Source organism: Pungitius pungitius, chromosome 12 (genome assembly GCF_949316345.1).
Source record: "Pungitius pungitius chromosome 12, fPunPun2.1, whole genome shotgun sequence".
Taxonomy (NCBI): Eukaryota; Metazoa; Chordata; class Actinopteri; order Perciformes; family Gasterosteidae; genus Pungitius; species Pungitius pungitius.
The window spans coordinates 1,970,248-1,995,193 of NC_084911.1; the positions used below are offsets into that span (position 1 = coordinate 1,970,248).

The window sequence follows — 24,946 nt, forward strand, 5'->3', positions numbered from 1 at the left end:
CCGAAAATAAAATTCTGTTAGGATCCAGAGCTTATTACAGAATGTGAACATCTGGAAGGGGGGGGGGGGGGGGCATGACTGGGTGTGGGTTGCCTGTTGATGATCAGGCACGGGGGGGGGGGAGGAGTCCTCACTAGAACCTGATGAGCAGTGTGGCATCATGCAGGGAAATGGCACAAACTGTCTCACACATGGTTGCCACCGGTTACGCACCGTCCATCTGCAGGGAGCCTTTCCTCAAACTCCAAACATGTTTCGCAATACATCTAACTATTGGTATCCTGAGCTTTGGTGTGATGTGAGGCCTGTTGTTATCTGACAGTCAGTCAGGTCTGGACTAACACTTGCTCAGAAAATGAAACGTGCGTTTGTGCTAATGTTTTTGGTTATTTGGTGAACGACAACCTCACTGCGATGACTGTTATGCAGGATTTGCTTATTCTTGTAGCGGTGTCGTATGCAGCACAAAATACTGGATTTTCTGTATTGCCAAACAAATGAATGTCTAGTAAATAAGATGGGCTGTTGGTGCTCTTCACCGACCTGCAGTACGTACAGTCCTCCCCCGGCTCACACGCGCCTGCTGTGGAGTCGCCTCAGTGCATAAAATCCATTCATTATTGCTGCCAAGGATACACATCTTATTAACAGAGTTCTACATCCACACAAACTGAACCGAAGACAGTGGATAGAAAACACGCAATCCAGATCATGCACGCCTCGTGGGGTTAGAGATACATGTGCATAAGACCTCAACTAATAAGATGATAATCGATCATCAGAAGGCCGACTGAATCAAATAAATAACATCCCTGGGTTCTTTAATAGTCTCGGCCTCCCAGCGATGAGTGTTTTGTAGGGCTCTCCTACACCTTAGTTGTGAAGTCCGGCTCCTGCGTCGGAGTCTTGCCAGCGCACCCAGCTGTGCTTCTGCAGAGGGCGCCCGTCCCCGAAGCAGACGTACAGGATGGGCGACCTCAAACGACACATCGCGGATGGCGTCTCAAGGACGCGCGAGCTTGCCACGCAGCGAAGCATTCTGCAGGACCGATAAAAGATTTGTGGTTCTTGTTGGAAAAGGAATGCAGCAGCCCTACAGCGGACCTCGTGTTCCCGCTCTGCGCCACGTCTTCCGGAAGGTCACACTCCTGGCGGGCCGTCCATCGCCGGTTCCCGCGTCATCCATCGCGTCATCCTTTTTTTCCCCTGATGTCCACAGTGAAGGACACGGAGGTCAGCGCGCTAGGATGGCAACAGACTGACGGACAGCTGATCGTCCTCCCGTGGGACCACGGAGCTGAATCTCTTCCTCTGGTGCCTCGTTTTGAGCCGAGAGAACCTGGAGCAGTGACCACAAAACAAAAAAAAGAGAGATAATCCAAAACATTTGATACATTTGACGTCAGAACATAATATAGAACCACTGGGTTGTTTAGTAAGGAGCATCCATAGTATTTTATTCTGACTTTGACACAGAAAGACCACGCGCCTTGTGTGCGCTGCTTACTTTTCCCACTGATGTTTGTCACCACATGAACACGACGCCGGTCCAATCTGTCCTTCTGGGGCCTGTCTTCACCGCCATTTAAAATTTAAAAAAAACAAAAAACTGGTCACTCCAGGTAGCCCTCGAACACATCCAGCTCCGTGTCCGTGTCATAGGGGACAGAGGCCGGATCGGACAGCACCCCGAGCTCCACCAGCGCCTGGTCCATGTCCTCGGGCAGAAACACTATCCCCACATTCAGGACGATGTACTCCATCAGGAAGGCGTAGTAGAGGATCAGGACGTTGACGAAGAACAGGCCCAGATAAAACATATATGGGAGCTTGTCCAACAGCGATTCTACCGAATCTAGCTGGGCATATGTTGGCTGTGTCATAGGTGGGAGGGAGAGCCACGGTTTGGGTTCCGGGATGTGTCACCGCTAGATTTCTCCCGGGGGGGATGCGCCGTCCATTTCGCCTCGTCCCGAACCTGCGAACAGCGATTGAGAGGCAGCTTTTAGTGCCGTGGTACCCGGAAGGTCCCGGAGGAAACGACTTCAGCGAAAGCTCGGGTTAAGTGCGTAACTTTCGTTGGGTAATAATAAACCGGCGGACGGTATTAAAATACCGCGTCAGCGAGCTCGGCGCATTCCTGACATTCGTCTTTCGGGTTTGCGGAATTCACGCCATGCCAGCTGGCCCGGGCTAAAAACAGTAGCATGCGATGCTAGGGGTGAAACAAAAAGCAAGCGTTTCTGTAAGTCAAGTCATTTGGAGTTTTTCTTGTAAACACATCCGTACCGGGAAATACGAAACATTCACGAAAACACGCTTCTGACGGTGCTTTCGAAGCTAAACGGCCATTCTCAACATTTTAGCCAACTAACATCACAACAGTCCCGGGCCACAACACGACACCGGAAGCGGCGGCCGTTGATTGGCTCGTAGATTGGCAAGCTGAGTCGTGATTGGTCTCTGAGGTGTCGATCCCTTAACTGGGCCCGACGACGGGACGTGTCGCTCGCTTTAAGCGTCACGGCCTAACCCGGAAGTGGCTGGTGTAGTTTTCCAACCACTGGCTTCCTATGCTGTTTAGAAGTGAGGAAACGTCAACTCCCAGACAAACCATTCGCAACGGCTATTACGTAATGACCCGTCTGCGCTAATATCACCTTCTGTTTGCTAAGTAGCTATCCGTACGGGAATGTGGGTGTTATGTATCGATGCGGACACTAACGTTAGCAGAATAACGCGAACAGTCGAAACGGTACACCCCTTACAACCACAACCATGTTCGGCCGTTCACGGAGCTGGGTCGGAGGACCCGGGAAACCGAAAAATATCCATTCTTTGGACCATTTAAAGTGAGTAGGTTGTATTAGACATGCTAACGTTAGCCTGTATGAATACATCCACCGGTTGAGAACGACTGTCAACATTATCATTAGCTTGGTTGCAAACAGATAAAAGAACATTTTTTAACTAATTGTAACTGCCCATTCCGCTAATATAATGTATTTGTTGTTTTAATTATTTTTTTAAGCTAGTGTTACTAGCTAGCGTTAGCTGTTAAGTTAGCCACTTAGTAGAAAAATCCCCTCTAATACAGAATTGACTTTAAATATTGCACAATAGTCAACTGACCAGCTAAACAACTGCGGTGTCAAATGTAGGGACTTTATTTGGGATTGCTTTTACAGTGCACGATTTGGCGATTAATCGTTTTAATAACTCTTAATAATAACTTTATTACATCCAGATTGTATTTTACTATTACTTTGTTCCACTCATTTTCCTTCTATGTATGTCGTTCCACCAGGTATATGTACCATGTCCTGACCAAAAATACCACAGTGACCGAGCACAACCGAAACCTTTTGGTGGAGACCATCCGCTCCATCACAGAGATCCTCATCTGGGGAGACCAGAATGACAGCTCTGTATTTGAGTAAGTCCTAATTAATGTGTTTTTGACAGATCCCTTACCTGTAACTGCTAATATGCAGATGTGACTGCCGCGTGGAGAAGTGACAACTTTGGATTTCTTATCATGCATGCAAGGTTTTCCCACTCTTTAAGAATCTATGCATTTTAACATTAAATTTCCAAACCATTTTCAACGGCAGAAATGAAATGTGTAACTCCACGTATAAACAGGAGTTATTATTTTTATTTAAAAAATATATATATATAAATATTTCTCTCCCTCATCCAATAAGTTCCATTGTGTCCGTATAGTATGGGTCAAAACTACTAGTCCACAAGGAAGATAATTATCTTTCTCTTTGATTATTCTATTATCAAATCATCATGAACTGGCCCCTGTACGTGTCGATGAGTTCCCTCTTGTATGTGTTCAGTTTCTTCTTGGAGAAGAACATGTTTGCCTTCTTCCTGAACATCCTGCGTCAGAAGTCGGGGCGCTACGTGTGCGTCCAACTGCTGCAGACTCTCAACATACTGTTTGAGAACATCAGCCATGAGACTTCCCTTTGTAAGTATTTGAATCAACACCAATAGATAAATAAAGTATGTGCTGCAAGGCATTAGATGCCCATAGTTACTGCTAATACAGCACTGTTGTATTCAATTTCCCTAAAATCGGCATGTAGATGTGTACATTTTTTCAAATGCATTTTGAAGCCCAAGCGATGCGAGGCGTGTTGCACGGAATTTCTTTTTTTAAATGTACCATGCAAAGCAGCAAGCTGCATTTCTGTTGTTGCTAAGCAACCGTGGACTCAGCAGAGGCTATGCTGGCATGTATACCGGCGCTGCTACCTTTATATAAAGTAAGCAAGGTTTGCCTTTTGGTCAATTCTAAATGGATTACAATTCTATCTTTGATATCTATCTTTTCTCATATTCGCTGTAAAGTAAAATCAGTAGTCCGGCCTCCTGTTGATCTGATGGAAGAAGAGCAAACATCCCCTCTAGACGTTCAGTGTGTCAGGCTCCTGGCTGGCCCTAAAGAAATATTTTTAGTCATTCTACAAAATCTCTTCTTCCTTATAACATGCGCTGTGTGAACAAGTCTCTTCTCTTCTCAGATTACCTTTTGTCAAACAACCACGTGAACTCCATCATCGTCCACAAGTTTGACTTCTCGGACGAGGAGATCATGGCCTACTACATCTCCTTCCTCAAGACTCTGTCGCTCAAGCTCAACAACCACACCGTGCACTTCTTTTACAACGAGGTGAGGCTTAGATTAGAGGGATGGAAAAAAGTCAATGTGGACTGTCATTGTGCTCTTTATCACAGAACGGAAGGAACAGATTTAATATTACAAGCTGAGAATTAAGGTGAAAATAATAGCAGCTTGCTTATTACATCAATAACTAGTACTTTACTAGTTTATTTAATATTCTTATTGGTGCATGTTGTTGTGTTTGTGTGTGTGTGTGTGATGATGGCAAACTAAACAACTGAGCTGATGACATCGATGTTGGCCCTTAATGCTTTAGCTGTAGTCCTTCCATTGGCCCGTGTGTTCTGGGTAAAGCTATCTATGTATTGTCCATGGCTGCTTTGCTGATGCCAAAACCAGATCCATGTGTTGTTGATCTGAGAGTATTTATATAGGTTTGATTATCTGCTATTCATTTTTTTGGTAAATATCTACTGTACTTAATTTGTAGTCATTTATAATGTAAAGATCCATAGAGAGCGCTATTGGATGGCTCATTGTTGGCCAGGTCTTTACTGTCAGATTTTCGCACCAGAAGTCCCACAGTTCTTAATTTACTGCGACCCCCCCCCTATCTGTTTCGGACCCTTCAACTGTGATTGGCTGGGGGGGGGGGGGATCTGGTTGGGATCAGACGCTGGAACAGAATCCAGTAGCTGCTTTCTCTCTCTCACTCTCTCTCTCTCTACCTCTCTCTGGTCGTTTGACCTCACCGCAGCGATGCGATTCAGTGCCTTGCTCACCGGCGCCCCCTCTCTGTCTCCCACACACAGCACACCAATGACTTTGCCCTGTACACCGAGGCCATCAAGTTTTTCAACCACCCCGAAAGCATGGTTCGCATCGCTGTCCGAACCATCACGCTCAACGTCTACAAAGGTGAGTGCCGGGATCCAAGTGATGCGCTGATAAGCTGTCGTTTCTTTCCCTTCCTCGGAGGTGTTTCCGAAGGTTTAGAGCGGCACTGGTCAAAGGATTTGAGGTGTCAATGAACCTATTAGCAGGTGTCAGTGCGGCTCTACTGGATTAAGAGTGCATCCTGTGTCTTCACAGAAATACCATCTGCCATTAGGCACGTGTCTTTTCTGAGGATATCTCCTGCAGCAAATCAACAAGACAGACTAAAAATTCAATAAATATTTGCTCAGGACCAGACGGAGGAAAGCTGTTAACCTCCAGCACTCTCATAAAAATGTGTAGAGATGGCTGCAGCTGTGGCTCCAAACACATATACACATATTGACTGTAACCCTCGTGGTCAGCCAGCAGAAAATGATCTAATTAGATGAACTTATCATCTGTTCCGGGCGGTTACAATGTGCAGCGTTCGAGGTCGCATCACCGTGAGAAGAATGTGCTGAGAAAATTCTGAACCTATTTGGGTTTGATGCTTCCTTGTTCCTGTGCTCACGGCAACGATCGATCTCCCGGAAGAGATTGAATCCATCAACTGCCCGGATCAATCAAAACACCGTAGCAGTCAAATGATATTGTATAATTATTTAATTGTACTGTAGTTGGTCTCTTGTAGACACACAACGTGATATCCTGGTATTAAGTTTAATCTTATAAACATAGTAAATCCGTTGCCAGATGGGCCATTGTTTGCAGTTGCATAAAGTATTCCTGTGACCCCCCCTCCCCCCTCCTCCCCTCTTGGTCACACATTAACCCAGTCTCTGTTTCCTCCTCCTCCTCCTCTTCCTCTTCCTTGTCGCCCCGCCCTCTGCGTGCCCCATCTGCCTAACTCCAGTTTCATGTAAGTTGGTTCTATTCATTCAGTCTTGGTTGTTGTTTTTTTAGGGCTCGATATCATCGACATGTTATTTTAATTTATTATACCTTCCATTTGTTGTTTCAGATAAAAACATTTTTTTAAAGGTAGATTTGTCAGTAAGTCCTTCTGTGTTTTTCTAAAATTGTTGATTTCTACTTATTAGTTTTTTTTTAATCTGTTACCCGTCATCAGTCATTATATGAGATTCAGTCAGTTCCCCGCTTAACTCACCACGTCATTAAGAAGGAGCTCATTTGTTTAGATCTCAAGTCTGATTTCAACCCGTGTGGATTGGTTTTGTGAAACAGTCATCTATTATTTGCATTTATTCTAACATTGAAGTGTAGGAGTACCACAAAGTTCTGGTGTGACATCATCGAGCCTGGATATTAATCCTGACCCTTTGACCTCTCCAGTGGACAACCAGCACATGCTGCACTACATCCGAGATAAGACCGCCGTCCCGTACTTCAGCAACTTGGTGTGGTTCATCGGCAGCCACGTCATCGAGCTGGACAAGTGTGTGCAGACGGACGAAGAGTGAGTGTGTGTGCTGCGCTCCTCTGTGTGGTTCTCCCCCGTGTGGCCTCTAGGGGGCGTCCCCGCCTCTAGCTTTAATCCCTTCCAAGTGCCGGTGGTTTGTGTTGCGTCACACTTCTACATATATATATACATATATATTTCTCCTCTGGGAACCAGACATCGGAACCGGGGGAAGTTGAGTGACCTGGTAGCCGAGCACCTCGACCACCTGCACTACCTGAACGACATCCTCATCATCAACTGTGAATTCCTCAACGACGTTTTGACCGACCACCTCCTCAACCGCCTCTTCCTGCCCCTCTACGTCTACTCTCTGGTCATCCCTGAGACGGTACGGGACCCCCCCCCCCCCCCCCACACCGCCACCACCACCGCGTCTCTCGCTTTACCATCTCCGCTCCACGTAGTCGCGTCGGTGATGCTTCCTCTATTTGTTTCCAAAATTAAGCACATGATGCGTTTTAACACCTACGCAAAATGTGTCAATGAACAGTTCGGGGAAACGGTTTCATTTTAGCTGCATCTTTTATTTATATTTATTATTTATACTTCTTTCTGGTTTATGCATTCTGTTCAAAAGTGGTTAATGAATCCGTCCCTCGTCTGGAGTGAAGTTCTGATGACGAACCACCATCACGGCTCAGCTCATTCTTCAGACAGTGTTTTGGGAACGCAACACAAATCCAGTTGTTCCTGATGGAAAATAACTAAGAACATCAAAAGTACTTCTCTTGACACACAGAACCACTTTGGTCTGCTTAAACATCTTAACTGTCGAGACAGACGAGGTCACGACTCCTTTCCTTTTCTAACGTGCTTCAAACGCACTGACCGACTCCATGTGTTTGTTCCTTCAGTCCGAAGAGCGAAAGATTAACGCGCAGGTGTCCCTCTACCTGCTGTCTCAGGTAAGCGCACAGACACCCTGAACTGTGTTTTTGTGTGTGTGTGTGTTTGTGTGTGTGTGACTCCTTTACTGTGGTTCAAAGTTAAACTCCAGAGTTTGTGTTCCAGGTGTTTCTGATCATCCACTATCAGCCGCTGGTCAACTCCCTGGCCGAAGTCATCCTCAATGGAGACCTGTCTGTCTTCACCCCACAGACAAAGTATACGGTAAGACACACACGCGCACACACACGCGCACGGTGCAAACCAACTGTACATTGTGGACAACGAGAAGACGTGACCAGGCGACCGCATGGATCCGTGCACACTGATGGACACACACACAGACTGGAGTTGGCTTTCTTGGTGTCGCGGCAGCGATTTTTCTCTTTTGTTCTCGTGTTCGTCTTTCCTCCCCGTCTCGCCCCCTGGGGCCTCCTCTGAACGTCTCCCTTTGTGTTCTCGTCGAAATGTTATTTCCCTTTTCACTTTGATCCCTTCTTTCTACCTCCCCCCCCCCCCTGATCTTCCCCATTTGGCTCCCCTCAGCTCTCGTCTCTTCCGAGTCCCTCGGCCTCGTAGTTTCTTCTTCTTCTCCCGCGTTTTCGCTTTCTCCCCCCCCCCCCCCCCCCCCCACACACACCTCCTTCCTCTTCTTCGTTTTCTGACCATGTGTTTGTAAATCCAGGTGGGTGTGCTGAGCTCGTGAGTGTTTCTGAGAACTCGTGTGGCTGTTGTTAGAAGCGGCCCACCTCCTCTCCAGTCAATGTGAGTTGAGGCGCGATGTCTCGACGCTGTCGGTCTACCGCAACGCTGCCAGCGATTCATTCAGCTGTTCTCCTCGCTGTCTGTGCAGCTCGAGGCCTTTGATGTGCCGCGCGAGTACAGCCGGTTCCCAGAGACGGGAGATCATAGTAAATACATAGCCCCCCCCCCCCCCCCCCCTCTGGATTAGAGGATATTCTACCAAACAGACCTAGTTTTACCGCCTGGTGTTTTTTTAATTTATTTTTTTAGGCTGGTAATCCGGTTTCTGCTTCGGCTCCTGTGTTCACCTTTCTTTCATCTCTGGTGGAGCTTTTGATGTCTGGCTCAGGCAGCACCACAGAACAGGCACCGGTCCTGTGAAGCGAATCAGCGCCTTCCTCCATTTCTGTGGAAAAGGCCTTTTTATTAATCCTGATGTGGACAAAGGGCAAAGTTTTACACAAGTACGCTGTTTTTTTTTTGTTTGTTTTTTTTACATGCGTCATTGATCGTGTAAACGGCTTGTTTCTGCCACATCACAAAGAACTCTTGAGTTTTTTTTTATTATAGATGGATGGTCACATGTTTCTGTGCAGGTGGTCAGGAGGTTCTTCCTGTTTGTCTGTGATGTGGCAGGAAATTAGGTCACATGATGGAACGTTGACAGCGCCGGCTCACCTAACCCAAATCTCTTTCCTGGAAGTAGTTCTTTCTTTTTTTTTCTCTATTTTGTGCACGTGTTTTCTTGCAAGTGCACCAGTTACATACACAATGTCATCGTTTGCATGTCGGTTTGTGTGTAGTTTAACTTAACCGCAGCGTTTTAACTTATGTCCATTTGTAAGAACCACTTTGCCCTGCAAGTGGTGGTTTTCTTTTCTTTTTTTTTTCTTTCTGGGTGCCACATTGTGTACGTGTGTGTGTGTGTGTGCGTAGGTTTCTCTTACACGCTTGGTGACCTGCATCAGTTTCTCAGCATACGCTCAGAGAGTGAGCGGTTTACCAGAACATAGTCAGCTAACAGGTGCAACACACACACACACACACACTGTGTTGTTAGCATTGTTCTGTAGTCACTGCTAAGTGCTCAGTCTCTGCAGACCGAGTTCTCGACGGAAAAACCACCTTCCATCTTAGCTACATCCAGCTATACTCTCTAGTATTAATACTACAGAGTATTAAACTTGGATCCTCAATAAATAAATGTGTGTGTTTCTCTACTCTGTTCTCAAAAACGGGTAACCATGGTGACCGGCATGTTTTCTTCTTGTAGCCAGTCTCCAGCCAGCAGATACTTTCCTCTTTTCATTAAGTCTAAAAGGTGAAATAAAAATGCAAAATCACACACATTTTTTAGGGCGGCCTGGATTTGGCTCGCTGACCTAAAGTCCAAATCACACCATGTCTATTCTGAAGGTCCATATTTCATAAATCTCCACAAACATTTCCCGTCTTCTTCCTCGGCTGCAGCCGTAGCTTCAAGGTCACAATGATCAGTATTCTGAGGTCATTACTCAAAGGTCTAACACTTTTTGGGCCTTAACCCAACAATGAATATGCCGATTATGACAATCTGACACAAATGTCTAACCAGATGTGTTGACATGTGGGACAGAGGTCGATGTGAGCCGACTGGTCCACACGAGCTCACCTCACCACCTTTTAGTGATACAATTAGTGCTACAGTATCAGTAGATCTATTTGTAGTGTGATTCTTGGGTTTTACTGGAGGTCAGTGCTGACATCTCTTCTTGGCATCTTATCACCAACAGCTGCTTCCTGTGTGTATATCTGCATGTTGCTGTAGATTTGAGGGTTGTGTGTGAAAACTGGGTTGCTTTTAGTTCCTGTGTGTGTGTGTGTGTGTCTGATAAGGTGCCCGGGGGGGGAGGAAGAGGCTTTTGTGTGTTGACCAACAAGGATTTACTGTAAGGCTCTGTGGTTGTAAGCCTGTGCGAGGAGATGCAGGCTCATCGGTTATTAGTCTTTTTTTTGTCTTGTATGCACCTTTGCCGGTAAAGGGGGGGCAGTGACGCTGATGCCTGGAAACCGAAATGTGTTTTTCTTCCTTCTTTTTTTTTTTCTCGGTAGACCATGCGTTGACTCCAGACTATCAATAACCGACTGAATCCACTCATTTTCTTTAGACTTTGTAGTCAGCACATACTCTGAGGGATTGTGGCGCCTTCGGTTGTTTGAGTTTTTTCCATCAAAAACATCTTTTCGGGAACTTTCGTCCCCACAAGAATGAGTTCAGACAAAATGTAGAGCTGATGAGAAAGTTCTGTGCCCCCCCCCCCCCCCCCCTCCCCCCCTCTCTCTCCTTCTCCAAACCCCAGGCCAGTGCGGGAGGTGTGCGTCGCTTCACCAAGCCCTCGGAGTCTCTGGAGCGCTCCCTGGAGCTGTCCCGCCATCGCGGGCGCAAGAGAACTCAAAAGAGGCCAAACTACAAGAACCTGGGCGAGGAGGAGGAGGACGAAAGGCCCGGGGGAGGTGGAGGAGGAGGAGGAGGAGGTGGTGGAGTAGGAGGAGGAGGAGGAGGAGGAGCGGAGGAGGGCTGGGACGAAGAAGGCGGCGAAAGAGAGGGCGGCCGAGAGAGGGAGAAGGGAAAAGGTACAGAGGGAGGAGGAGGAGGAGGAGGAGGAGGTGGGAGTTCTAAGGGAAGCAGAGCGAGTGGGGAGACGGCGGAAGGTGAGTGTGTGTGTCTCACTGGGCTCAGCGGTACCGGGCTACGCCTCCAGTCTTTTTTTTTTTCCTTTACTGCCATCAATCAGACACCGTCTCCCATGATGCACCTTGGTTACCCATCAGCCACCACGGCAGCCGCCCTCGTCTCAAAGCAGAAAAGAGAGAAACCAAGTGTTTACATGACTTTTTATTTTGAGTGTGTTTCACACTCGAGTCTCGAGTTAACGAATCCTCACCAGTACGAGTCTTCTATTTGAGCGAGAAAAATGCAGAAAGCAAATGCATGTGACCAAAAGTTCCTCTTTGGATGGTTTTGAGATGAGCCCCTCCCTCCCACCCCCCACCCCCCCCTCACTATATTTTCCCCATGGCAACCACTGACCACAGCCGACGGCCCATTTCCACGATGACACACCATCCATCCTGTGCTCCTCACCCCTCCGCCTGTCTCTCACTCCTGCTCGTGTGTGTGTGTGTGTGTGTGTGTGTGTGTGTGTGTGTGTGTGTGTGTGTGTGTGTGTGTGTGTGTGTGTGTGTGTGTGTGTGTGTGTGTGTGTGTGTGTGTGTGTGTGTGTGTGTGTGTGTGTGAGATTGTTATTTAAAACTCATGATGACATATAAGTTTGAACACAACTACGTGGTGGGCTGCAGAGGAAGAGCTAGTTTCAGAATGACAAAGGTCTAATCCTGAGTGGAAAGATGACACCCACCATATTTAACTGATTGATTTAAATGTAAGATAAAAAAAAATAACCTTTTAGACAGAAGGGTGGCTACCTAGTGACATTCTAAACATCCTTGACTGAGGTATTGACTGGACACATTTGATCATTTATTGAACCAGCAGTGAGAGTAGAAAGCACGTCAGACAGAGCGTTCACATCCGCTGGTGACAGCAGCTCATTGGTCCCTCATCGCCGTGACTGCTGAGGAATATCTCGTACGCATGTAAGGAGGTACAAAGTGTGTGTGTGTGTGTGTGTTCTCACAGAGATAGAGATGGTGGTGATGGAGAAGTGCAAGGTGTCGGATCTGACGGAGCAGAACATCACCGACGAGGAGAAGAGCGCCGCGGCCACTCGCACGCACGCGCACAGGAGCAGGTGAGCGCCCGCGTCCAGGCACTGATGGAGCCTCCCATCCTACCTCCCTCCCTCCCTCACTCCTTCCTCCCTCCCTCTGCAGACCGTTCCTGGACATGGTGTACAGCGCCCTGGACTGCAACGAGGACGACTACCACGCCCTGTTCGTCCTCTGCCTGCTCTACGCCGTCTCACACAGCAAAGGTGGGCCCCTCTCCTCGTTCCTTCTCGGTGGGTTCTAGTGTGGACGCCCACGGTGAAGGTCCGCGCGGACCTCCTCGTGGGCGGTCCGGTTTCTTTCCTGTCGGCTGTTGAGGAACTGAGGGTCTCCCCCAGGTTTCACCATAGTGCAGTAATTCATATATTCAGACTTCAACACGACTGGCAGTAACTGTTTTAAAGAGGTTTTCATGTAACTATGAAGTAGGATGTAGTTTGTGTTGCTGTTATTTGGTGCACATTGTTTAAATCAACACGTGCCAAATGAAATTAAGCCTCCCTCTATAATATAATACACAATTAACGCTCTAAAATAGAGTTGATTTTCTCTAATCTCTAAAACGGTGCACGAAGCACATGATCCATAAAGTCACTTTGCTGCGAGTTATGCACATTTGGAACATTCTTTAATCTGAGAATCCAGGTTGATTGAAACTCAGATTATTTTCAAATCGACCCGGAACTCTTCATCTTTTTCAATAAACAAGTCACATCACAGCATTCGTGTCGGTGCCACCGAGCGTGAAAGCGCTCGCCTCTGAGCCGGGTCATGTGGTCCGCAGGAATAAACCGAGACCTGCTGGAGCGGCTGCAGTTACCAGTTCCAGACCAGGAGAAGAGCTGCTACAGCCTGGTGCTGGTAGAGCGACTGATCAGAGCCATGAGCCACGCAGCACAGCCGGGTAACACCAACACGCGCACACACACACACACCAACACACACACACTAACACACACTCATCTGCCGTGCATGGCGGTGCAGTTCCAATTAAATGACTAATTCAGTAAATCTCTGCCACATCATACACAAATTTAGACATTTTTTAACTTTTTTTTCCCATACATTTGTTCGACCTAATTTTTATTGACTTGACTTTTTATTTAAATATTTTTTACTTTTTTTCCATGATTTTTTTTAAACATATATATATATTTTTTTTTATTCTTTTGTCCACATTTTTAAATGGAATATATTTTTACTTTTATCTCCATAAAACATAGTCAACAAGTCCTCTTTAACACGTCTAACAACAGAAGAAGAAGAAGATGATTATTGACATGTTAGATAAGAACATTGTTTACATTATTCCATTCAATCTTTTGCTGTGTTGAGCCAATATGAAGAAACATTTCCTCACTACTTATTCATATAATTTCTCTGTGTGTGTGTGTGTGTGTGTGTGTGTGTGTGTGTGTGTGTGTGTGTGTAGATGGTAAAGTGCGTTTAGCCACCCTGGAGCTGAGCTGCCTCCTCTTGAAGCAGTCGGTGCTGTCTGGAAGCCGCTGCATAATCAAAGATGTGCATCTGGCCTGCCTGGAGGTACGTCACAATGCACCTTTGTGTTCTCATTCTTCAGGGAATTTAGTATTGTTTCCTCTTCTCTCACTTCAGGTTAATCCTCCACACCCTCCTTTTCTCCGCATTTCTCTTCTCTGTCTGAACAGGGGCTGCAGGAAGTTGAGGCCCCCGCGGTCTTTTTTTTTTTTTTTTTTTTTTCTTTTCTGAAAAATAATTCACTGCATTTAAAAGGGAATTGAAACCTGACATCCTAAAAAGCGGGTCATATCACGAGGGGTTCTCGCGCTTTAAGAATTTCCCACCTCCGACACGGCGTAACAGTGATGAAGGTGTTCTTTCCGCGGGGGCAGTGCCCCTCAAGAGAGAGTCGAGAGGCTTTCCACAAATTAGGATAATTAATTAATGTCAAAGTGTATTTTTCTTAACTGGCCTCTGTCCTCTGTGCAATCCAACAGCAACACAACGGTGAACAACAGTGTTTTGATAATGATGAAAATGATAATGCTATTATTCTGAGTTGACCCTCTCCCCGCTGATGCCATTGCTGACCAGTTACTCTCTGACAGCAGAGATTTGTTTTAATTTATTGATTGTTTTCACACATGGCTTCACATAATTTGGCGCATTGCCATCTGAGAAACAACTTTCACTCTGACGCCACGACTCTCTCCTTCCGTGGGAATCGAATAACCCGGCAAAACGCGCGTCGCAGTCAAAGGAAACAACCTTTCCGTAAGTGCTGTGTTTAGATTTAATGGGAACAAAGTAGTGGGCAAACCTCCCAACTCCAAATTTCAACCGTCACGTACACACAGGAAATCTCCAGCAAGTCATTATAGCAAGTTATTTAGGAGATAATTGCCTGCTGTGGAGCACATGGGAATGGCTTGATTGTTGTGCGTTTGTGTCACACGCCAGATGGCCCCGCGCTGTGTGTTTACGCCGCATGATGAATGTTTGTGTTTGCAGGGTGCGAGAGAAGAAAGTCTGCATTTACTGCGGAGATTCTACAAGGTGAGAGCGAACAGTAACACACACACACACACACACACACACCATTAACCTACATAAACACAAGCGCTTCTCTCCATCTACACACACACACACACACACACACACACGTATGTATTATTTCTGCAAAGTGGAAAGGTACAAGGAGGGAGGAACCAAGCAGGACAGCTCAGACCTTTCCTCTGATTGCACGGGTTGATTTCTGGGTACAAGTCTGAGCACGAGGAGCCTCCTCTGCTCCGCGGGGGGGGGGACCGTGCAGAACGTGTTCTCTCTGCAGCAACTGGCTTATTAGAACTAAAGCCGTTTCCCCGAAGGTGCGATGGGTAAAAGTGAAAGTGTTTCCAAACAAATTCCTTACAATCGGACGTTTGCACTCAAAGCGCTTTGAGTGCTTTCTGTTTCTCTCTGGATATCATTTCTGGAATCAGTGCCAGGATTCATCCAGCCGAGCGTAGGGACGTAACGTGTTAAAAACGATTTTAACTTCTTCCTCTTAAATATCTACAGTCAAAGAGAGCGAGAATCACTGTGACGCAAGTGTTTCTTTGTTTTCTTTTGTTTGAATAACAGAGTCTTGAGGTTAAGTGTTTGATAAATGAAACGGAAGAAAACCAAACTTGGTTGTTTCATTTAAGCAAGTGCTTTTCTTTTTTATAACCTATATTCTTTCTTAATATACGTACTATATAAGTATACATAAGTACTTGTTTTCCTCAATCCAATGAAATGTGCTTGAGATCACTGCATGATGAATTGCAAAAAGTGTTGTTTTAGATATATTACCAGCACTTCCTGTTTGCGGTTGTCTTCCATGAGAGAATTCCTCTCCCGCTCAGCGAGCCGGGCCTGTCGTCACGTCTGGTCCGCTGATAAGACGCAGACCCCCTTTTTTTCCCCCCCGATAAGCCGCTCGTGTGATGCGTGCGAAATATCAGATCAGATCAGATCAGCGCGAATCCCACGGAAAGCTGAACTATCAGAAAGAATGCGTGAGAGAAGCTGCGCTCGCATGCGGCGTCGCAGAGAGCGAGCGATGAGTCAGCTGAGCGGGAGATGCAGACACGGAATGTGTGATGATGAAGTGAAGGGAACCGTCTGGGCGGGGCGTTTTTAATTCACAGAGATATATTATTCAACATTCTTCCTACTGGCACCGATTATTCTAATATTATTAATACTATAATGTTGCTACTGAGGCTCTTCATGCACAAAGCAGCTTTCGCCTCCTTTTGAACCTTCTTCTCCTCCTTCTTCACCCCCCTGGTCGCAGGGCGAGGAGATCTTTCTGGACATGTTTGAAGACGAGTACAGGAGCATGACGGTCAGTCGGGTTTATTTTTTTCCACCAGCTCTCGGCGAAGCTAATCGTTGGCGCCGCTGCGTGCTCGCCTGTACTCATGTTCTCGTGTGTGTGTGTGTATGTGTGTGTGTGTGTGTGTGTTGCAGAGTAAACCGCTGAACGTGGAGTATCTCATGATGGATGCCTCCGTGCTGCTGCCCCCCACCGGTACCCCTCTGACCGGCATCGACTTCGTCAAGCGGCTGCCCTGTGGGGACGTGGAGAAGACGCGCAGGGTACGTCCCCACGACGCGGGGAAGTCGGGTCTTATGAAACATAGTCGACCTTTTTAAATACTCGTGTGGCCTATTCCTTCCTCTCCTGTTCTTTTTTTTTTTTTCTTTTTTTTTCTCTCCATTGGTTGGTTGTAAACTGTCAGTTGACTCCCAACGTGACGAGTCGGGCGCTTTACGTGTGTCTCTCTGCGCAGGCGATCCGCGTGTTCTTCATGCTGCGGTCCTTATCGCTGCAGCTGCAGGGGGAGCCTGAGACGCAGCTTCCTCTGACCCGACCCGAAGACCTCATCAAGACCGACGACGTCTTAGACCTCAGTGAGTCGCACACGTTACAAACCCCCCCCCCCCCCAGACCGGGGGGCCTCAACAACGCACACGCAGAAACGTTCACGACCACAGTGTGTGTGTGTGTGTGTGAGATAACCTGAACGGTCTTCTTACTGTACACAGGTGTGTCAGGTGACGTGGTGGAAACTTGCGTTGCGGTTAGCTCTGCCGAGCAGGATGTCGCAGCGTGACGACGCCGTCGCACATCTGCACTCGTTGTGTGTTTTGTTTAATTGCTGACGCGCGCGCGTTTCTGCAGTTGTGACAACATTTAACACAAATACAAACGCCTCATGCGACGGGCGCTCGGTTGGCCGCCTGCTTACCTGTCGCGGTTTGTGTTAAAAAAAAATGTTGTTTTTAAACACAAACTTGACACGTTGCCTCAATAAAGGCTGGATGACCTCAGTCTAAATGTGCTGCCGTCATCACTCCTTCCTGCCATTGTGTAACTAGAGAAAGCTCGGGCCGGTCGGCGTAGGTCACAGGTCATCGCTGTGTGACGGAAGTGACACAGACGCGTCGCGGTCAGGAGTGACAGTCAGTGGTTGAGGAGCAGAGGGGAGAACCACTTCTCTTCTTTGAAATTCTTTTGAATGTCATTCTGATTAGCAGTCAGACACACGAGGTTCCCCACAAATTCCCCAGAGTGACATCCAGTATCTATATTATGCATAAAGAAAGTTTTCTGTCCTTTCACACATCTTTTTTTTTTTAATTCTGCTTTTCTATTTCCACACTTTCTCTTACCACTGAACTTGTAAATGTTGTTTTTTGTACTGTTAATTTTTTTATATTTAGTGTCATCAGCATCACTTCTTCGAATCAACCTTTTGCTTTGTTATCACATCATCTGTTCAACCTCATGAAAGTGCTCTGATGAGTGGACCAAACCATTCAGATACAGTTTTCTGTAGATGAGCCTGTCTGTGGGCTCGTATCACAATATTATATGTTAACACATTATTTCTCATTGATTTTCACCTTCACAGCGCATTAAAAACAGCCCCAGTTGGTACCTCCGGTAGTGTTTTATGCAGGAGGTAGAAGGTACTTTATAGCCTGAGGGAACAGAGGCTTTCTTTGTACAGCTTCCACCTGACAGCCCCGCGTCACATCGTGATCCTGGTCGCGCATCGTTGCCATCGGCAACACTTTAGGCCAAATTCTCAGTGGCGTTAAAACCTGCCCGAGGGGCCGTGGCTCAAACTAAATGCCAAACCGCCGGTGTCAAATCGGGTCGTCATCCGTGTGTCTGGCAGTAGGTGTTGTGGTGAAGTGATGTGGGCTCATCGTCTCTTCTTCATCATCCTGCCAGACGTGTGGGAGAGACGTCTGTCCTCCAGGAGGTCAAAGGTCAGACTGATTGCTCGGGGTGGGCGGTCGATTTGAGCTGCTTTTTTGTGTTTGTTAGAACCCCCCCCCCGCAAACCAAACGACAGGTGTGCGTTTCCCTTTTGGTGAAATAAGGTACAGTCGTAAACAATGACTTTGGTACAATGCTGCATTTTCCCCAGATGTTTCTTTTTGACTGTGACAACAGGAGGCTACAGCTGACATTTCACTGTTGTCCTGACACCGAGTGCTGTTTGCAGGAAGTGGTGTTGACACTTAACCGGTTATAGCACAAAGTACACAACTTTTAAGAAGATGCCACACTTTCTTCACCACTCCACTTTTAAATCTTGCTTTACCAAGTATTTCAATGATAAGTCATTATTATTATTATTATTTGTTACATACTGCCTGTGCCTGTGTATATATATATACCCTATTATCAGTTATATTAAGTAGTTAAGTGTTATATCAGCCCATCTGTTTTAAGTTGGCTGCTGTCCAGCGGCTTCGTTGCATTCGTATTTTGCAACGACTTCTTTCTGAACAAGTTTGATGACTCATTTTAAGTGACACGAAACAGAAGCTCCCTCATTTTATTATTTTTTGCGTCAGTGTGAGATTTTATAGTTCGAGTTAAGCCACTAATCATTTATAAATATATATATATATAAATTAAAAGTACTTTGACCCGTCGATGACTCCTGTCCTGTCCGTAGACTCTTGTGTCATTAAAGGGAATCGTTCACGTCCACTGTGGAGTTTGGGGCCCAAACCGCTCAAGTCTGTCTATTTTTTTTTTTTTTTCCTTTCAGATAACAGTGACCTCATCGCCTGTATGGTGGTCAGTAAAGATGGCGGCCAGGCCCAGAGGTTCCTCGCCGTAGACGTGTACCAGATGAGCCTGGTGGAGCCGGAAACCAAGCGCCTTGGGTGGGGCGTGGTCAAGTTTGCCGGCCTCCTACAAGTGAGAGAAACCATAGAAATAAATACTCTATAGTCTTGTAATAATTGAGTGAAATGAGTAATGAGACCGCCTCCAGTCCCCAACCCTTCTACTGAAGTGAAGTCATGCAAAGAAATTCTTTATTTTGCATAATTTGCCATTAATAGTAACACAGCTGTAAGTGTAACTAGAATGTGTTTCCTTTAGCTATCGTTAGGGTTGGAACTCTAACGCCACCCCCCCTCCCCCCCCCCCCCCCCCCCCCCCCCCCCCCTCCTCCGCAGGACATGCAGGTGTCCGGCGTGGAGGACGACAGCCGAGCGCTGAACATCGTCATCCACAAGCCCAGCGCCAACCCGCACGCCAAGCCGCTGCCCATCCTGCAGGCCAACTTCATCTTCGCCGACCACATCCGCTGCATCATCGCCAAGCAGAGGCTGGCCAAGGGTCGCATCCAGGCGCGGCGCATGAAGATGCAGAGGATCGCAGGTGAGCGGCACAAAGGGCTGCCGTCACGCGACGTGTTAAAGTAACTAAAAGCAAACACTGAAAAACAGTGGAGAATCTGTCGCACCAAATCAAAAGCTACTCTCCAGCGATGAAATACTTTTCCCTGAATTAGTCCTTCCTCTCGCCTATTATTACCATTTTTACTCGTTGAACACTCCTTGCTGCTTCATCCTGGAAACACTGAATCACTTCCCGGTGTTCTGCTTCTTTAGAAATGTACACGGAAGTAATAACAAAAGACGTCAGGCATGACACGTCAAAGTCCCTTTGAACAGAAAAGTCAAGTGGCTTTGTGACCCCTCCCTGCAGCCCTGTTGGACCTGCCCGTGCAGCCCGGTGCGTCGGAGGTGCTGGGGTTCGGTCAGCCGGCCAACGCGGCGCCCGGCGCGCTGCCCTTCCGCTTCTACGAGCAGTCGAGGCGGGCCCCCAACGACCCCACGGCGAGCCGAGCCGTCTTCGCCTCGGTGGACAAAGTACCAGGTGACGTAGCGAGTCCCCGCAATCACGCTCACCGAATCCTGCTCCGTCAAAGTGAAACCGAAAGCGAGCTTGTGTTGGAGTCGAGTCGGTTGGAAGCTCAAAGTCGATCTCTGTAAATATCAGCAGTTTGATTTGATTTGGATGAATTAGTAGACGCATCTCAAGTGTGTTTACATACATTTTAAGTTTCTTTCTCGAGAGGTGTGTCCACACACTGTGTGTCACACAATGATCCAGACTCTCCTCGTGCCTTTCGGGGGGGCCGATGTGGTCGGGTGGAATCCTCTCCCAGCCGTGGTGTCACATGACTGAATGTGTGTGTGTGTGTGTGTGTGTGTGTGTGTGTCCAGGCTTTGCAGTGGCTCACTGTGCGTCGCAGCACAGTCCCTCGCCCCTCTCCTCCCCCTCGACTCCCTCCAGTGGGAGCGGGAGCACAGGAAGATGCGACTCTGTTACTGCGAGCACTGTGTCAGCTCAGAGCCCTACAGGTAGCTCACACACACACACACACACACACACACACACACACAGTACATCCACACTCCCTTCCGACATCGAGAGGCCCTTTTGAACTACGGGGCGCATCAGTCACATGAGGAAGCGCGGGGGACACTTTGTAGCCACAAGGAGCAGAAAACCTGAAAAGGGAAGTTGTCCTGATCCTGTGGATGTGACGTTGATGATTGTGTGTTGCTTTTGTTGTGTGTCCCTCCCGCTGCGCCCTTACACTCTAACGATGTAAGTATGCTGACGCGGTGCCCCGTAGCTCCCCCCCCCCCCCCCCCCACCACTAACGCACCCACTGCTTGTGTCTCGTGCACCGTGTCCACCCGGCACCTCCTTCGCCCCGCCCTCTGTGAACGGAGGAGGGAGGAGGGAGGAGGAGGAGGAGGGAGGAGGAGGGAGGAGGAGCTCGGTGAACACGCTGCCATGTTACCATGTGACTCAGTCCGTGTGTGTGATGCATGTGCGGTACCTGCATACTGTGCACCTGTGCGCTGACTTCATACGGTTCTCCTCCAAATGTTGATGCTCCTGCAAGCTTGCTGGCATTTTTCTTTGATGGCTTTTAATGGAACTTTTGAATTCACAATTGTTCGTTCACTTTGTTTCAAATGCAAGCTGCACATTTTTTCACCACTCTGCATCATGAACATGAAGCCACATCATTTCACCGCAGCGAGAGTCCTTACAAATGAGTTTTCACCTGCCTCCCTTTCTCCTCTAGATGATGGTACGTTCTTGGAGCACACGCCGCCCTCCCTCTCGGGCGGAGAAGGGGAAGGAGGAGGAGGAGGAGGAGGTGGCGGCGATGTAACGCTGTTCTCCTCTGCTCCCTCGGCACCAGTCCAGGCCCTCGCCCCGAGCCTCACCCCGGCCTCCCAGCCCACCATCTCCCTCCTGACCGACGGCGGCGGCGAGGCGCTCAGCGTGGAGTCGCTCACGCTGCTGCCGCCCGCCGGCTCGCCGCACCTCCATCCCTGCGCGGGCCACCTGCCCGCAGCGCACTCCCTCCAGAGGGCGGAGGAGCGGTCGCCGACGGATGAGGCAACGACGGCGACGGAAGAGGAGGCCCCCGCTGAGGAGGAACCGGGGGCAGAAGGAGAAGACGCACCTCCAGAGGAGACGGGAGACCAGCCGCGCGAAAGAGACGATGAGGAGAACACGGAGAGACGCGCTGAAACCCCGGACTCCCCAGAACTGGATTAAACACACACACACTCCTCTTTAAGCACGTCCCTCACACCCCGGAGGGCGGGGCGGTGTGGACGCAGCGTGAGACTCTTTTTCACTCTCAGAGGACGGAGGACGACTCACAAAACGGCTTGAAGCACACGTTGTGTCTCGTTGTGTTTTTAGTAAGCGTGTGTGAAGGCGCGTAACCAGCAACGTTTTCTACTCGGTCTGATCGATTGTTTGTAAGCTCAAAAACACACACACACACACACACACACACACACACACACACACACACACACACACACACTGTTTATCTGCACACGACCCTCATATGTTCTGTTCATGGTCCCTTCGATGCTAACATACAAACATGCTATACAGACAGTGCCTTTGAACCGCTGCCTGTCAGACCCGTTTGCAGCAACTGCCTCTGTGGAGGTGCGTGTGTGCAGGGGGGGGGGGGGGGGGGGGGCTCTATGATTCGGGCACTGGTTGGTGGTGTTTTCTACATTTAGCTCCTGTTTCCAGGTGTAGAGTGAGCACTGTCTGCACTCATTGGGGCTCCTCTTGTTCTCCATCGTCACCATCGATGCCGATCCCTTGGGTTGACGGGTTCGTACGCTGTTGCTTGAGTGCCGGTGAGCAACGGCCCAAACACGTCGGATTTGCTTTTTAATTTCCATTCTCGATCAGCTTCTTCCCCGTTTCCGACGTTCACCGCCTCCAGTGGTCGCATCGTCTGCGTTACCCACAATGCCGATCCACCGGTATAAAGTGGTACATAGCTGTTCATATCGTATGCAGTGAATAATTCACTGATTCATGTGTTCTCTGCATGAAGCATTTCAGCCCCCCCAAAAAAAAGCAAAATATTGTTTGATATTTTTAGACGTACAGATACAAAGTTGATTTGCTTGCGTAAATGAAGCGTAGTAAAACTCTGCAACCCCAACATCTGTTGAATGTATGTGCTGGTGTCCTCTCAAGACACTGACCTGAGAGCAGTGGCTCTAACCACCTAACTATCAATGAACCACCCAGTTTAACCAGCATAAAGCACAGCGCTTGGCTTCATCCCAAAGTCGGCACACGGCTGTGTTTACAACCTGGAAGGACCAGAAACGAAAGTGAAACTGCTGTGAGGTCAGTGTGGAGACGTCCTTTAATCGGCTCAATAAAGCTTTACTACTACCGCAATAATCATCAGCGCCTTCCAATGAGGGGAGATTTGGAATGTAACAACTCATCTCTGTTCAGATTGGATCCTTCAGATAAGATCTCATCGGTGCCATTATCTTAACAGCTCAAGTCTTAATGCGCGATCAGCTTCTTTTTTTTTTTGTTTTTTGTCTTAACTTTTCTCTACAGTCATCCACCGGTTTAGAAGGAGACGTTCAGAGTCTCGCTCCTGTAGATAGCAGAAGAACGACGGTGATGATCACTGTCCTGCTGCAGAAGCTCGGCACAATTCGTAGAGCAGCTTCCGATGGTTTGATGGAAGGTGGCGGCGTGTCCCCCGGTAACCATTGGCAACCGCTACCCTAACACCTCATGTCAAGCTTCCATTAAGTCTCTGAATGTAGTGTCTATATGTAATATGTTTATATGCTCTGTAAATGCTTTTGGCTTTTAAACCTGTAATTATTGTTGATGAACTGAAACAGAGAAATAAATAAATAAATAGAGAACTGCAATAAATTATTCTACTTAACACCCGTGGGGCTGCTGCATGAGTCGTGTTGTGTGCAGACACAAGAGTTTCCCCCCTGCTCTCATTTGAGTGGTTTCTTTTCCCCGTCTTCACAGAATCACACTCTGTTAGTAACAGCAGACGTGTTCGAGCAAGGAAACCACAGGATCTATTTGAAAGGAACCGCACAGACGCACACAAACACACACACACACACACACCTGTACACTACCTTACGGAGTGTGTGAAGGCCTCTCCCCTGAGATAATGATCTATCCCCCCTCCACACACCCAGATGTGTGTGTGTGTGGGGTACAAAGGGGTGACGTTGCATTTACACTTTCTTGCTCTGCTGCCTCCCGGAGTCCTCAGTCATCTTGTGGTCCTTATGTGTTGCTTTCATTGCGGTTCCTCTTCAAGGAAGTCAGGTTATGTGTGCGTAAACTTATGACTGGGTTCCAGGTACTGCAGCTAATGTGTGTGTGTGTCCTCTGTGCTTAACCACATTCTCAGCATTACATTGACGTTTTTGACTCCAGATGTTTCAGATTTGAAGATGTATGCAGGACTGTTCGGTTTCATACGCCCTGACTTTAATGGTCCTTCAAATGTCATGTTTACATCTCTATGAGGGTTTCTTCAAGATTACCTCAGTCTAAGTCCTCCCAGCTTCTGATTGGTTGGTGCGGTCCGACCTCTTCTCCTGCCCGTGGGGTCGAATACGTCCATTTTTACGCAAGACTCTCACTGAAATCGGCTAATAGCACAATCACAGGAGGTCCTACTTCACATTTCAATTCCTCAAACAGTCAGCAGTGTCTTGAATACTGAGAAGTAAAGAATGAAACCGCTACGTATGATTCACTCACCGCCCCCAAGAACACACACACCACTTGAATTCTGTGAACTCATTTACAAGGTACAGCTTTGAACATTGAGGTAGCCTTTAAGGTGTGTGTGTGTGTGTGTTCTCATCCCCTGCTCAGCCTTTACCTCAAGCTGAGATCATTATACCCTCAAACTAGTCAGGCTTTACCTGAATCAAATCTAGTGTTATATTCATTATGACTCAATTTTAACAAAAATTATGTTTTAAGAAATCCCCATAAAGATCACTGAAGGTTTGGTTTGGAAATGAGAAGTAGGGTACGCTGTCTGAAAAGGTGCCCCTTACGTGGACAAATGCCATAAAACAAAAACTATTTTACTTCCTGATGATACCATTTTGAACTTGAAGTAGTTTTTATCCTTTTGCGGCTCATCTCATCTACCCATGAAGGCGTGGGAGGTGGGCCAGATCGTGGTCGTCGCTATGGAAGCCCCCCCCCCCCCCCCCCCTCCCCCCGCGCCGAGGATCACGCTCGCTGTGTCTGTACGTTTGTCGCACTTTGTAGCTTTGGCGCTGTTCGCGTTAGCGGATAGTGCTGTTAGCCTGATTGCATTGTTAGCTTGAAAGCGTTAACTTGATAT

General features: G+C 47.7%; 2 protein-coding genes across 4 annotated transcripts; one reads left to right on the forward strand and one right to left on the reverse strand.

Moving 5' to 3' along the window:
* Nucleotides 1-90: 90 nt before the first annotated feature.
* On the reverse strand, nucleotides 91-2,399 carry dexi (Dexi homolog (mouse)). Of its 3 annotated transcripts, none has more exons than XM_037475521.2 (3): nucleotides 2,290-2,399; nucleotides 1,508-1,978; nucleotides 91-1,339 (listed from the first exon to the last, which is right to left on the reverse strand). In XM_037475521.2, the coding sequence occupies exon 2, from the start codon at nucleotides 1,881-1,883 to the stop codon at nucleotides 1,614-1,616; it is 270 nt and encodes an 89-aa protein (XP_037331418.1). In that variant the 5' UTR covers nucleotides 1,884-1,978; nucleotides 2,290-2,399; the 3' UTR covers nucleotides 91-1,339; nucleotides 1,508-1,613. The 3 variants fall into 3 exon arrangements, with proteins under 3 accessions (XP_037331418.1, XP_037331417.1, XP_037331416.1); XM_037475520.2 differs by having other exon boundaries at nucleotides 2,117-2,376; XM_037475519.2 differs by having other exon boundaries at nucleotides 1,508-2,386.
* Nucleotides 2,382-23,502, forward strand: clec16a (C-type lectin domain containing 16A). Its single transcript, XM_037475514.2, has 24 exons — nucleotides 2,382-2,852; nucleotides 3,308-3,436; nucleotides 3,849-3,982; nucleotides 4,539-4,687; nucleotides 5,452-5,557; nucleotides 6,432-6,437; nucleotides 6,872-6,995; nucleotides 7,155-7,329; nucleotides 7,856-7,906; nucleotides 8,013-8,111; nucleotides 10,970-11,321; nucleotides 12,310-12,421; nucleotides 12,504-12,604; nucleotides 13,183-13,302; nucleotides 13,831-13,940; nucleotides 14,889-14,933; nucleotides 16,204-16,254; nucleotides 16,380-16,508; nucleotides 16,703-16,823; nucleotides 18,986-19,137; nucleotides 19,401-19,605; nucleotides 19,936-20,106; nucleotides 20,457-20,594; nucleotides 21,335-23,502. The coding sequence occupies exons 1-24, from the start codon at nucleotides 2,779-2,781 to the stop codon at nucleotides 21,814-21,816; spliced, it is 3,336 nt and encodes a 1,111-aa protein (XP_037331411.2). The 5' UTR covers nucleotides 2,382-2,778; the 3' UTR covers nucleotides 21,817-23,502.
* Nucleotides 23,503-24,946: the final 1,444 nt, after the last annotated feature.